The 13468-nt window shown below is 55.1% G+C and overlaps 3 protein-coding genes across 4 annotated transcripts in view; 2 read left to right on the plus strand and 1 right to left on the minus strand.

The window, feature by feature from the left end:
- Positions 1-1907, plus strand: part of NAPRT (nicotinate phosphoribosyltransferase) — a 28173-nt gene extending 26266 nt beyond the window's left edge. For both annotated transcript variants that reach the window (XM_045005858.1, XM_045005859.1), the window contains one exon: positions 234-1907. In XM_045005858.1, coding sequence (XP_044861793.1) covers positions 234-293 — 60 coding nt within the window. In that variant the 3' untranslated portion in view covers positions 294-1907. The remainder of the gene's footprint in view (positions 1-233) is intronic.
- A 6941-nt stretch (positions 1908-8848) lies between these two features.
- LOC123364496 (heat shock protein 30C-like) lies at positions 8849-10034 on the minus strand. Its single transcript, XM_045006682.1, has one exon. It carries the CDS (start codon positions 9937-9939, stop codon positions 9253-9255), a length of 687 nt encoding a protein of 228 aa, XP_044862617.1. The 5' UTR covers positions 9940-10034; the 3' UTR covers positions 8849-9252.
- Positions 10035-10998: 964 nt separating this feature from the next.
- LOC123364567 (heat shock protein 30C-like) lies at positions 10999-11993 on the plus strand. The gene has a single exon (XM_045006793.1). The coding sequence runs from the start codon at positions 11103-11105 to the stop codon at positions 11778-11780; it is 678 nt and encodes a 225-aa protein (XP_044862728.1). The 5' UTR covers positions 10999-11102; the 3' UTR covers positions 11781-11993.
- Positions 11994-13468: the final 1475 nt, after the last annotated feature.

Genomic DNA, 13468 nt, shown 5'->3' on the forward strand with positions numbered 1-13468 from the left:
TCATTGCTTTGTGATGAGAGCCACCATGGAGGCGCCCATTCTGATAATATATCCGACCTTTTCCTTCTGTTCTTCTCTGCCCGTCGTCTGGGGTCTCTGGCAAGTCGGGAGCCTTCATCCCAATCATACAAGGCTCCGTCCCTCATAGCCTGTGATGACGCAACAAGAGAACAAGAGTGGCATCTTACATCAAACCACTGACCGGTTTCCTCCCATCTCCCCCCTGTTCACAGGTTGCTGTGACTGAGAAGCTGCACTTTCTCCTCAGTGACCTGCGTCGATCCAGCCGGTGAGCTGCCCTGCCTGCATCATCTCGTCCAGCAGCAACCTGCACCTGTGCAAGCCCGAATTAACCTGCACAAAGACCTGGCCGACCTCAGGGCCTGGGCCTTTCTATTTAATTGTCTAATCCTTTTTGAATGATGGTTTTGCTGTGCAGGGCAGTAGCTACAGGGCAGTCCAGCTCCAACAGGTACGGCAAACATTCCCGAACAGGACCTGCGCAGACGGGAAGGAGATTTTTCAGATCTGGTTTGAAATGCAAGGGGAGGCGTTGATGGGGGCAGAGATCCAGCAAGGCTCTGCCTAGTTTTACTCTACTAACAGTGTGGCTTAAGTGTTGGGATCCGCAGCTGTCCTCGGGTGCTGTTCTTCTGCCACCTCTACTGTGTGTTTTCGAAAGTAGTATCTCCTAATGTTGTCCCTCCCAGACTGCGGCACTTTCCTCAATAGGCCTGATTGCTGCGTGTCTTTGGAGTCGCACCTTCTGACTTTAATGCCTAAAATAAGGGGGTGTTTGTAGTGCAGAGCCATCCCAGCTATGGGAGAATGAGCTGGATTCTACTCTGGGCTCGTGCATCATGAACAAAGTTGTTTAAGAAACAGCAGATTCATCCTAAGCAGAATCAAACTCTCATCATAGACACATTGATTAGGAAATTCTCTAGGGCTATTAATTCTCTTTAGCTTATAGCTAAGTGTAGGCTCTCAGTAATTGTATTGGGCCAGGACTTGTTCTGTATCCTGTCCAATGGTGGCCAGTGCCAGCTGCTTCAGAGGAAGGTACAAGAAACCCCATGGGCTGCATCTAAACTGGGGAAATTTATGATCTAATCCTGAAATGAGCTGTGGCCAGGGGGCTCCCAGTGGGGTTCTGCACAGAGCTCCTTGCAGGAGCAGCAGTTTAATCTTCAGTTGTAAGTTTAAGAATACAAACTGACCTCTTACAGTTGGATCTTTGAGTAGGAATCAAACCCATTATTTCTCCCAATCCCACTTTGCCTGCAGATCCCAGGAGAGGCCTTGCAGGGTCTTCAGAAATACAAGTACAGTGTAAACAGCATAGAGGCAAGTGATTGCAGCCCCACAATCTGCTTTGTGGAGCTTTCGTGAAATCTCTCTAAACGTGATGGAAACGTTTCCCCTGCAGTGATTGACAAACCATTAAATGTTTGGATTGCAAAGGCCCCGTTGTGCTGCACAAAACAAGGAGAGATGTGGCCCCTGCTCTGAAGAACGTACCCAAAGTTAGTGCATGAAAGCTAGAGTGTGAAACCAGAAAGAGAGAGAAATGAACCATGTAGCTTGTTTTCACTGTCCAGCTTGAGAGAAGTACAAAAAGGTAAAAGAATTTTTAACAGGGTAACTGACCATTAGGGATGGGGTGGATTCTCCGTTACTTGGAGTCCTTAAATCAAGGCCGAATGGCTTTCTAGAAGCTGTAGCACAACCACAAGCTATGGGCTGGCTGCAGGAATCACTGCGTCAGGGTCTGGGACCTGTGCTGTGCAAGAGGTCAGACTAGAGCAGGGGGTAGGCAACCTATGGCACACGTGCCGAAGGCGGCACCCGAGCTGATTTTCAGTGGCACTCACACTGCCTGGGTCCTGGCCTCCGGTCCAGGGGGCTCTGCATTTTAATTTAATTTTAAATGATGTTTCTTAAACATTTAAAAAAAACTTATTTACTTACATACATACACTAGTTTAGTTATATATTACAGACTTATAGAAAGAGACCTTCTAAAAAACGTTAACATGTATTACTGGCACGCAAAACCTTAAATGAGTGAATAAATGAAGACTCGGCACACCACTGCTGAAAGGTTGCCGACCCCTGGACTAGATGATTGTAATGGCCTCTTCTGGCCTTCAAATCTATGAGTCTTTGAATGTTTCTTTAAATGTTTATCCTCTCAGGTGTGTTTAGTAGCACAGAGATCAGTTTGTTTTCAGAATCGTATTTGTATTATAGAATCATAGAATCTCAGGGTTGGAAGGGACCTCAGAAGGTCATCTAGTCCAACCCCCTGCTCAAAGCAGGACCACACCCAACTAAATCAGGGTAAATTGTACCCTGACTCTTGTATAGAAAAGTTATTCCCAACTTTCTGAGGCAGTTTCTGTTCAACAGCAGCGATCACACTTAGCATCTTCGTCAGTTCCCTGGAACATTCACGCACATTCTGGCTGAAGCGTTTCCTCTTTAGAAAAGAAGAGAAAACACCACTTGCCTTAAACCAAATAAATGTTAAAAATAAAAGATCTGCCCCCTGCCCTAGCAGAACAGAGGCTGGTTCTCTCCAGTCACACACGGGGGAGAAGTCGGAACCTGCTGGCTTTAGATGTCTTTCCTAGCGTTCAGTTTAATGAAGATAGCAGCGGGTGCAGCAGGGGGTTGGCTGGAGGAGGGGGGTCGGCCAGTTAGATGTGTCTGTTCTCTGTGGAGTAGGGATGAAAGTAACATCGCTGTAAAGGACCCAGGAATCACATGGCCTCTGCTGTGGGGTTTGTAATGGCTCTGTGACACTCTTCTTAGGGAGCCTAGGACCATAAGCCAGGCTGGTACCCTTCTGCCTCCGCAAGAGAGAGCGTGTGTGACAGCCCCTGCCACACCGGTCTGGCCACCCCTCCAGCAACCGCCTACAGTCTAAACCACGCCTGGCAGGTACCATTCAGTGAACAGGAGTTCCCCAACACATCTCTTGGCAGGGTCCAGTTCCTCCCCAGGGCCGCCGACAGAAATGAAGTCCCCGTCTCCAAGGAGACAGCACACGCACATACTAGCCTTTAATACACGGCACTGAGGTGGTTTATAGTAAAACTTAGAATACGTTTACTAATAACAATGATTGACATGATACTGAGCGAGAGAGAGACAGGGCTGGTTACAAACCAAACAAAACAACCTGCTTTCTAGGCACTAAAACTTAACTTTAGAAAGTTACAATCTTTGCCTAAACCAATTTGTCGCATACTCAAGCTACCAGTATCTCCTGCCCCACAGGCCAGAGCAGTGATCTCCAACCTTTTTACACCCAAGATCACTTTTTGAATTTAAGGGCAACCCAGGATCTACCCTGCCCTTTCCCTGAGGTGGTCCTCCTTCCCCAAATCCCCGCCCCTCTCTATCCCTCCCTCGCTGTCGCTTGCTCTCTTTCACTGGGTTGGGGTTTGGGAGGGGGTGTGGGCTCTGGCCTGGGGCAAAGGGGTTCACAGTGTGGGAGGGGGCTCTGGGCTGGGGCAGGGGATGGGGGTGCACACTCTGGGAGGGCGTGGGGTGCAGGAGGAGGTATGAGTCCTGGCTCCGGGAGGGGTTTGGAGTCAGGGCTGGGGTAGGGGATTGGGTTGCTGGCTCCGGGAGGGGGGTCAGGGCTGGGGTAGGGGGTTGGGGTGCTGGCTCCGGGAGGGGGGTCAGGGCTGGGGTAGGGGGTTGGGGTGCTGGCTCCAGGAGGGGGATGGGAGTTAGGGTGCAGCCTCCTGCTGGGCAGCATTTATGTCTGGTGGCTTCTGGTTGGTGGCACAGCATGGCTGCTGCTAAGACAGGCTCCCTGCCTACCCCAGCCCCATGCCACTCCTGGAAGGGGCCAACGTGCCCCTGCAGCCCTGGGGGGGGGGCATGTGGCTCTGCATGCAGCTGCTCTGCAAGCACCGCCCCTGAAGCTCCCATTGGCCACAGCTCCCGGCCAATAGGAGCTGTGGGGGTGGCGCTTGCAGGCAGGAGCAGTGCATGGAGGGAGACCCCCTGCTCCGGGGGGCTGTGCTGGCTGCTTCTGGGCACAGCGTGGGGCCAGGGCAGGCAGGGAGTCTGCCTTAGCAGCAGCCACGCTGCACCACTGGAGATGGCGATGGACTGGGAGATCCTCTAGGATCGACCACCACTGGGCTAGAGGGTCCAACCTTCACAGAAGCCGTGGGTGCTGACCCCTATATCCCTGAGGGTATGTCTACACTTGGCATATGACGCTTGGGCTAAGAGGCTGTTTAATTGTGGTGTAGATGTTTGGGCTGGAGCCTGAGCGCTAGGACCCTCCTGGCTTGCAGGGCCCCAGCCGGAGCCTGAACGTCTACACTGCAATTAAACAGCCCCTTAGCCTGTTGAATGACCACATAGACATGCCCTAAGTGCTGGATAACGAAGGGTTTTCTCTCCCCTTATAGTCTGGTAGCCCTTTGAAATGTAGTCGTTTGAAGTGTATCCCCAGATAAAGTCCATCTCCCCTGCTGGTGTGCAGATGCCATGCTGCCTTCCTCAGCCTCTTGTGAAGTAGCTCTTTCGCTTGGTTTGATCCTGTAGATGTACTTTCCTTGTCTCTGGCTTATGAACTTGACCCTAGCAGACTGGTACATCCACATTCCCTTGTCTAGGACAAACCTGTTTATTTGCTCTACTCAGATTGCTCGGTCTGACCCTGTGTTAGGAACCTGTTTCCAGCACATGTACCTACCTCTTTACACATGGGTGCTGGAACTAGGGATGCTGGGGCTGCAGCTTGAAGTGGTTTCTATCATATCCAGGGTTTACAGTTTGGTTCAGTGGCCAGCATGTCACCACTTCTCATATGATACCTTACGAGGTGCGGGTTGGCTAAATATTCTGACAACCCTGTGTTGGGTGCACCCTTTGCCAGTTGGCTGTTAGGGTCACAGGTTCCTGTTTGATGCTTCACTGTTTACAATGCATTCAGCCACCAGGAAATAAAATCTCCTTCCTTGTTGTGTTTTGCCTCTTTTTCCATGTGGGATGGAGGTGGCCACTGGGGGCTCTATGCTTGGGGAACAGTTGTAGGTGCGAATGCCCCTCATGTGGCTGAGACTGGCAGTCCGTTGGGGCCATGTGTGCACCCCAGACCACATGCTCTTGAACGAGGGCATAAAGGGCGGAATGGCCCAACTCCTTCCTCTGTTCTCTCTTATCGCCCATGGCAGTGAGATAGAACCTGGTGAGTGTCCGATCTGCGAGTACTTCCACATAGCCATCAACCTGCCCCCCCAAAAGTGCCTCAGATACACTGAGGCCCAACCCTTACCGGAGCAGGGTTCTGCCCTTCAGACACTGCATGGCATGGAAAGTATTCACCAAATGCCTTGTTGTGAATTTAAGGAGGTAGAAAATCCACATCTAGATGACTTGCTGGTCAGAGGCAGGACCCAGCAGGAGAACACAGCCTATGTCCTCTCCCTCTTCTAAGCAGGACTCAGCATGAGCAATGGTCCACTCATGATCTGCAGGAGCATTCCTCCCAGAGGCTAGGTTCTAGCCTCTCCAACTGCAAACTCTCGAAAATTAAATCCAACAATGGTGTGTACAAGTCTGGGACTTAGGCTGCATGCTGGTGTGTACATATGTGTCAAGTATCAGAGGGGGTCACCATGTTAGTCTGGATCTGGAAAGCAGCAGAGAGTCCTGTGGCACCTTCTAGACTAACAGACGTATTGGAGCATGAGCTTTCGTGGGTGAATACCCACTTCGTCGGATCCAACAAAGTGGGTGTTCACCCACGAAAGCTCATGTTCCAATCTGTCTGTTAGTCTAGAAGGTGACACAGGACTCTGTTGCTGTACATATGTGACACTGCTTGCCAGACTTCACATGTGGCTCTTACTGTGTGTTTCCCATGCACATGTCACACAAGAGTGTCATAGGCCCACCTCAAACCCTGTGAAAGCTCATGTAGGAGCTAGACCCAGTGAATGTACAGAAAGGGAGGCTGGTCTCTTATCCCCCATTCTGGGCTGACCCTTGTCACATACACTGCAGGGACTGGTTGAGATGCCTATCTAAACCATGCTGGACTAGCATTTTAACTCGCAAAGCCCATCTTGTAGCAATATTGGCATGTCACGCACTCACAATTGAATTCTATCTTTATAGACTATCAGGATTGGAAGGGACCTCAAGAGGTATCTAGTCCAACCCCCTGCTCAAAGCAGGACCAATCCCCTGGCAGATTTTTGCCCCAAATTGTACCCTTAAGGATTGAGCTCCCGACCCTGGGTTTAGCAGGCCAATGCTCAAACCACTGAGCTATCTCTCCCCACAACTGAGCAATTGCCCTGCCTGCCAGTCTTGAAGCCGCATTCAACGCTAGGAGAAAAGAAGCTATGTACTTTGAACATGGTCAGCATTTGCTCTGTTTCCTTAACTACACCACACCCTTCCTCAGGCTGTCTCCCTGCCTCTTTGTGGCCATTTCTGGCCAAGCCATCTCATCACAGAGCCTCTCTAAGTCGATCTCACAGGGCATTTCCCCTGCTAGCAGAGAGCTGCCAAGCCTCCCCCTCTGAGTGACAAGGTGCGCTCCACCAGCAGCATCTTTTGCCTGCGTCAGGTAGGTGCAAGTGTCTGCTAGCTGCACGGTGGAGCACTTCACTGCCTGTTCAACGTTGTGCTGTAGACGTGGTAACCAGGTCAGATGCCAAGGGCAGGAGAGCAGCACAGGTTGGGAGAGCAGTACTTCGATCCCTGTTTGACTGACAGCTGAAACGCCTCCCGCCCACCATCCAGCAAGGATGCTACTTTCCAGTCGCCTCGATCAGAATCCACATGGATGCATACGGCAACAGGGAACTGCCACTCGGCCCACAGCAACTGTGGTTCTCTGGGATGGCATAGTCCATGGGGATCCCCCAACCCGGCCTCCATTTGGAGACCTTGGCTACATGGGCGTTGAATTGTGAGGGAACTGAGGGAGGTCTGTCCACCCTGCCCTTTATGCCCTCTTGTGGGAGCATGAGGAGGCACAGTGGGCATGTGTGGCCTGGATGGACACCGCTATCACACTCAGTGGGGGATTAGCCACTGGGACAACAGGGCAATTGGGGGGCCCCAGCCAATCAGGGGGTCCTGGAAAAATGGGCATGCCCCGACCTGCTCCGCCCACCTGCCTGGAGCTCCTCTTGGGGAGCAGGGTCGGGGTGCTGGGGCTTGTCCCGCTCTGCCCACCCAGTGCTCCTGTCAGGGAGCGGGGGAAGCCCCCATGCCCCAACCCCACTCCCCAGCAGGATTGGGGACAGGGAGGACTGAGGCAGAAGGGGTGGGGAGGGGCCCTCTGGCCCAGGGATCCACAAAAGCCCCGATCACAGTTCCAGGGTTAACTGCACCCCTGACCCTTTCATAGCTTCCTTGAAGGCCCCCTGCTCAGATCTCAGGCCTGCAGCCATCACCTTTCTCCAGGTGGGAAATCGCGCTCCTCTCCCTCCACACCACGGCTTTAGGCTGTAATTTCCTCTTGTGACTCATTGTGATCAACTTAGTGAGGCTTAGTTCAGCACTTGCTGTCCTGTCTCTATGACCGGGTGAGCCATTGCCTAGCCAGGCTTCATAAAGGAAAGGATTTATTCAGAACAAATACATGGGAAAAAAAAGGTAATAAAACACTAAACAGCATCTATGCCTGCCTGTGTTAGTGTGTCACCCATCTTCAGCAGGGGTCTGTCCCTCAACCTTCCAGCAGGGTCTGACCCCTGGCTCAAGTCTCATGTCAGTGCTTGGACCAAGTGAGAATGACACCCCCGCCCCTCTCCCCCCAAAAAAAACCCTGCTATCATAGGTTGCCCACTTTATACAATTCTCCAAACTTAATCTGCTGGGCCTCTTGAACCCTGTTCCAACCAACATATACAATTCACACACACAACCACACCCCCAGGCTGGCTTGGTGATCCATCTAGCCATCTGCAGTAAGTACTCTCTAGTGCTGTTACTTCCTGCTGCTTCATCCATCTCACCCACCCCCTCCAAGTCCCTGCATTGCTTTGTCTCCTTTCAAAAAAGAAGTTAACCCTTTCTGACCCGGCAGGTAACACACAACTAAAAGGGGAACTGAGTCACGCCTGTTCGTTCATGAAAATGAATGAGACGTTTCTCAGTTCAGCACAACAGCTATTCAGAAACACTCCTGGCTGATGTGCATCGGGCTCACCCCCACACACATACACACTGGGAGCTGCAATGCCCATATCATCTCAATGAGCCACCGTTGCTGTAGGGAAAATGACCGTTCTTTTCCAGACACTACCAGGTGGGGTTGTACTGGGACAGCTGAAAAAATCCCACCCCTTCCTTCCCTCAAGCTGCCCTCTTGATGCACGTGGCCTCAGGGCAGCAGGATGGGGTAGGTAAGTTGCACGGATGGGGGGGGGAGAGTGAGGAAGCCCCCATTTGTAACCCTCCTCCCTGCTCTCTCCCGTTCACTGAGCCTATTGCTTAAGCTCCTAGCGGTAGGTCTCTCCCTGGAGTTATTTCCCTTTACTCTCCAGGATGCTGAGCCCTCTGATGCAGCGGGCAGCTGAAGAAGGATGCGGGACACTAACTCCTCTTTGCTTATCAAACCCTCTCTCACCAACTATTCCGTTAAGTGACACCCTCTGCTGGGAGAGCCTGTGCTACCAGCCATTGCAGCTGCTCCAAGGAGCTACGAAATGGACCTGTCCTCAATCGTGTGCAACACCGAAGAGATCCCTGCCTCTCCTGCCCCCAGCCAGGCCCACACTGTTCAGTTTGGAAGTTGGACTGAAAAAGGTGACGATAAAAAGCCAAAGAGGTGGGTTTATTTGCAGCAGTTACACAGACACAAACAGCAACCAGCAACTATTTACAGTTTTGAAATTAATATTTTTCACAATAATGACCGGTAACATTATGTGCAGCAGACACCAGAAATGAGCAACCAGAAAAGGTGTCACAGTCACTTCTCACAGAGTGAATCACATGGAGTAAATAAGACGTGCTGGAACTAGGGATGCGGCTTCACCCCCTGGCATGAAATGGTTTCCATTGTGTACAAGGGGTTACAGTTTAATTCAATGACTCTAAATACCCCCCTATACAAATCGTTCCAGAACGGCTGGAGTAAACTCTGAAAGGCCTGGAATGGGCACAGGAGCGTTCAAATCAATATCATCTGCTGCACAAGCTACGCTGAGTGGACGCAGTACAGAGAAGTCCCATTGTTCGACTTTGTTGCTGGTTTCAGGAATCTCTGGGGCTGGTCTCCTCGCTCTCTCCTCCTGTCTCCATCTCGCTGCTCCCCGGCTCCTTTCCCTCCGTGGGCAGGTTTCCTTCGCCTGCCTTCACCCCCTGACAGACGCTGATGGGAATGTCTCTGCCTTGTGCCGCTGGCAGGGCCAGACGTGGCGCCTCGACGCAGAGCTGCCCATCCTGGGACAGGGAGCAGAGCACGGCCTCCACCTTCACGTCTTCCGGCAGGAGAGTTTCTCTGCGGATCTCCCTGTATTCGTGGGAGCAGACTCCAGCCTCCGACTCCGTTTCCTTCTCATGCTTCCCCGTCACCGTCAGCTTCCTCCCGTCCACTCTCACCATCAGCTCAGCTGGGGAGAAGCCGCTCACGTCCATGGAGAGCTGGTACGTCTCCTTCCCCTGCGCCTGGGCCCCGGGCTCCTTCCCGGCACCCTCAGCCAGGGACTGGCTGCTCTGCCTCGGGGTCCTGCTCCCCTCGCCCTCCCCGCAGAGAAGGGGATAAGCCAGAAGGAGGGAGCGTCTCATTCGCTCCATCTCCTCCAGGTGCGTCTGCACGTCCCCCACCAGCTGGTCCCAGAGGCTGTGGGGACCCGGCCCCAGGAGGCTGGACACTGGGGCTCTGCTGCGAAGCCACGCGGGGCCACAGTCACGCGACTGCCACACTCGGAGCGGGAACATCCTGCGCGGGGCTGGAGCAGCTGGTCCGAGTTCAGCTGCTGAGACGCTGCTGCTGGAGCTGCCTCTGCCCGGCTCCCGGCTCCCGGCTCCCGGCTCCCTGCCCGGCTGCTGCTCCCTGGCTGCGGCAGCCCCGGTGCCACCTTTTATACCGGGCTGGGGGCGGGCCGGGCACCTCGGGAACCTTCCCGCTCCGGCCGGGTGGGGGCGGGGCTGGGGGCGGGGCCTGGCTCGGCTGGGGGCGGGGCCTGGCTCGGCTCGGGGGCCCAGCAGCTTCTAGCGGCCGCTAGTGGGCGGAGCTCCCGGGCTGGGCGTTGCTGGAGCCTTCCCGATCCGATCCCGCTGTGTTGGGGGGGCGGGGGAGGGGAGCCGGGGACACACTTCCCGGGCCGGTGTCTGGGCGGGGGAGGGGCCGGGCGACCACGCGCACGTGTAATAAACAATAACAGAGACTCGTGTCCGGTCCTGTTCCGGTCGGGGGGGGTCACACCCGGCACTGTCTCTGCCCCCCCTCCCCAGCAGCTCCTCCTAGGCTCTGGCTGAGGCAGGAGCTGGGGTGGGGGGGTGAGCAGCCGGGAGAACACCCTGTCCGAGCCCCCCCCCCCCCCGTCCATTCACAAGCACCAGGCAGGAGCTTCAGGGCACCTGAGAAACCCTCCAAGTTTGGCCGCCCCACAAGCGGCAGATCCCGACCCCCGCGGGAGGAGAAATATCCCGTTCGCGGGAGGGAGGGCGGGGGCTGTGCCGGGTGTCTGTGCTACCGGGCTCGGAACCCCCCCCGGGCAGAGCCGGGCTGCAGCCCCTGCCCCGCCGCTGAGACCTGCCCCCCCCTCCCCGCCGGCCGGGATCGGGAAGGCTCCAGCAAAGCCCAGCCCGGGAGCTCCGCCCGCTAGCGGCTGCTAGAAGCTGCTGGGCCCCCGAGCCGAGCCAGGCCCCGCCCCCAGCCCCGCCCCCAGCCCCGCCCCTCCCGAGCCAGGCCCCGCCCCCACCCCGCAGGAGCGGGAAGGTTCCCGAGGTGCCCGGCCCGCCCCCAGCCCGGTATAAAAGGCGGCGCCGGGGCTGCCGCAGCCAGGGAGCAGCAGCCGGGCAGGGAGCCGGGCAGAGGCGGCTCCAGCAGCAGCGTCTCAGCAGCTGAACTCGGACCAGCTGCTCCAGCCCCGCGCAGGATGTTCCCGCTCCGAGTGTGGCAGTCGCGTGACTGTGGCCCCGGGTGGCTTCGCAGCAGAGCCCCAGTGTCCAGCCTCCTGGGGCCGGGTCCCCACAGCCTCTGGGACCAGCTGGTGGGGGACGTGCAGACGCACCTGGAGGAGATGGAGCGAATGAGACGCTCCCTCCTTCTGGCTTATCCCCTTCTCTGCGGGGAGGGCGAGGGGAGCAGGACCCCGAGGCAGAGCAGCCAGTCCCTGGCTGAGGGTGCCGGGAAGGGGCCCGGGGCCCAGGCGCAGGGGAAGGAGACGTACCAGCGCCCCATGGACGTGAGCGGCTTCTCCCCAGCTGAGCTGATGGTGAGAGTGGACGGGAGGAAGCTGACGGTGACGGGGAAGCATGAGAAGAAAACTGAGTCGGAGGCTGGAGTCTGCTCCCACGAGTACAGGGAGATCCGCAGAGAAACTCTCCTGCCGGAAGACGTGAAGGTGGAGGCCGTGATCTGCTCCCTGTCCCAGGATGGGCAGCTCTGCGTCGAGGCGTCACGTCTGGCCCTGCCAGCGGCACAAGGCAGAGACATTCCCATCAGCGTCTGCCAGGGGGTGAAGGCAGGAGGAGGAAACCTGCCCACGGAGGGAAAGGAACCGGGGAGCAGCGAGATGGAGACAGGAGGAGAGAGCGAGGTGACCAACCCCTGAGATTCCTGAAATCAGCCCCCGGCTCCAGTAACCCTCAGACTCTGTTTCATTGACTTTACTCAGCCCAGCTAGTGAGGCCATTGTAATTTGTCAACACTTCTGTGCCTATTCCTTGGCTTCGTCTCTACTCTGCTCGCTAACTGTTTCTATGTTTGAGGAAGATGTCAGATGCTCTGTGTGGCTGTAGAGTACAGTTGGTGTTCAGAATTTTTTTATCTTGTGACTGTGATAACTAAACTTTTATTTTTACTGTAAATAAAATGCTGTTGTCTGAATTGTTTTCTGTGTGATTTCTTCCTACTTTTGCACAGGGTTCAATTTTTCCCCATGCTGTAGAAATTATTTTCAGTCTTAACTTCCCCACAGCAGCGAGAGGATGTGAGACCTGGTCAGGTGTTAAGAGCCAGGAGTGGGATGGGCTGGTTCAAGGAGCAAGTGTAGTGACAGTCAGGCCCCTCCCTTCTGCAAGAGGCTGCCAGGGAGCAGAATATTTCGGGTGGATTGGAGAGCCGAGGGCCTTGCACTGCATAAGGAAATAACTGTGATGGGGCTGGAGTAGAAGCAGAGCACTTAGCACCTGTATTCTGCCCCAGTGTAAGTCGTACACATTTTCAGAGCAGGGAAGGAGGGAATGGCAGTACAGCTGCAGCTAATGGTGCCCAGCACCAGGAGTTCTCAGCCAGGGGTCCTGCCCCGCTATGTGGATGGAGAGGCTCAGAGGAGGGCAAGAACTGCTGTGCTCCAGCTCTGGGAGGATGTCATTTTTAAATAGTGCTTTTCAAAATTGTGAGAGAAGGGCAGAGATTTGCGGAGGAAGGAGTTGTTGATGGTGAAGCAAGCTTAGGGCAGGACCGTCTGCCAGTCACAGGGCTGTCTGTCCAGGCTGGAAGGCACCTTCCCTCCTGGGAGGCCATGTTCTCCAGCTCTCCAAGCACACTGTGGGCCTGATACAGATGATAGCAGCAGCTGGGATGAAGACAATGGTGTCAGTTTAAAAAAAGAAAACCCAAACCCTGCCATGTTCCTACAGGGTATTAATCCAAACCACTCCCAGCTTTGCCCCTGTAGAGTCTTATGCTAGAACACGTGGATCTAGGTGGCCTGGATGGATCCCCTCTCAGGCCTCTCTTCCCAGCCCGAGTCTCTTGGCAAAAGCAACTGAAAAGGGAAGGGTAAGGGTTCATATGAAGAGAATTTGGACAGAAACAGGTACAGGCTGGTCCTTTGCCAAGGCGATGGTGATAGATCCGGTGCAATAGCTTGGAAGCGGAGCAGCAAAGCTGCCTGGCCCTTTAGCGGCCAAATGGGGAGTGGATTGGCCCAGGTGCAGAACTAAGCCAGTGCCACCTCTCTCCAGCCCCTTTACACCAGCAGGCCTGCTCCCCTCGATGAGCCCTCTCCCCTCCCCGCTGCTGGAAGCCTTAGCCAGAGCCCTTCGAGCAGCTAAAGAGCTTTGGGCTGCCCCCAGGCCACACCCCGTGGGGATCTGCTCCTAGGCTTGATGCAAGGCCAACACCAGCCACTGCTGCATCCCTATGTCAGGAAGTGGGGACGGCGGGCGGGAAGGCTCACCAGCTGACCCAGGATGGGGGTGGAGGCCTGGCTGGCAGAAGGAGGGCTCCAAAGAGGAGTCAGGACGGCACTGAGCCAATAGCTATGTGGCAGTAATAGGGGATCCCGGCAGGGGA

Source organism: Mauremys mutica, chromosome 2 (assembly GCF_020497125.1).
Source record: "Mauremys mutica isolate MM-2020 ecotype Southern chromosome 2, ASM2049712v1, whole genome shotgun sequence".
Classification (NCBI taxonomy): domain Eukaryota; kingdom Metazoa; phylum Chordata; order Testudines; family Geoemydidae; genus Mauremys; species Mauremys mutica.

What these genes read in the sequence shown, in the direction of transcription:
- LOC123364496 (XM_045006682.1), bottom strand. Translation starts at nt 9,939, where the DNA reads ATGTTCCCGCTCCGAGTGTGGCAGTCGCGTGACTGTGGCCCCGCGTGG.
- LOC123364567 (XM_045006793.1), top strand. Translation starts at nt 11,103, where the DNA reads ATGTTCCCGCTCCGAGTGTGGCAGTCGCGTGACTGTGGCCCCGGGTGG.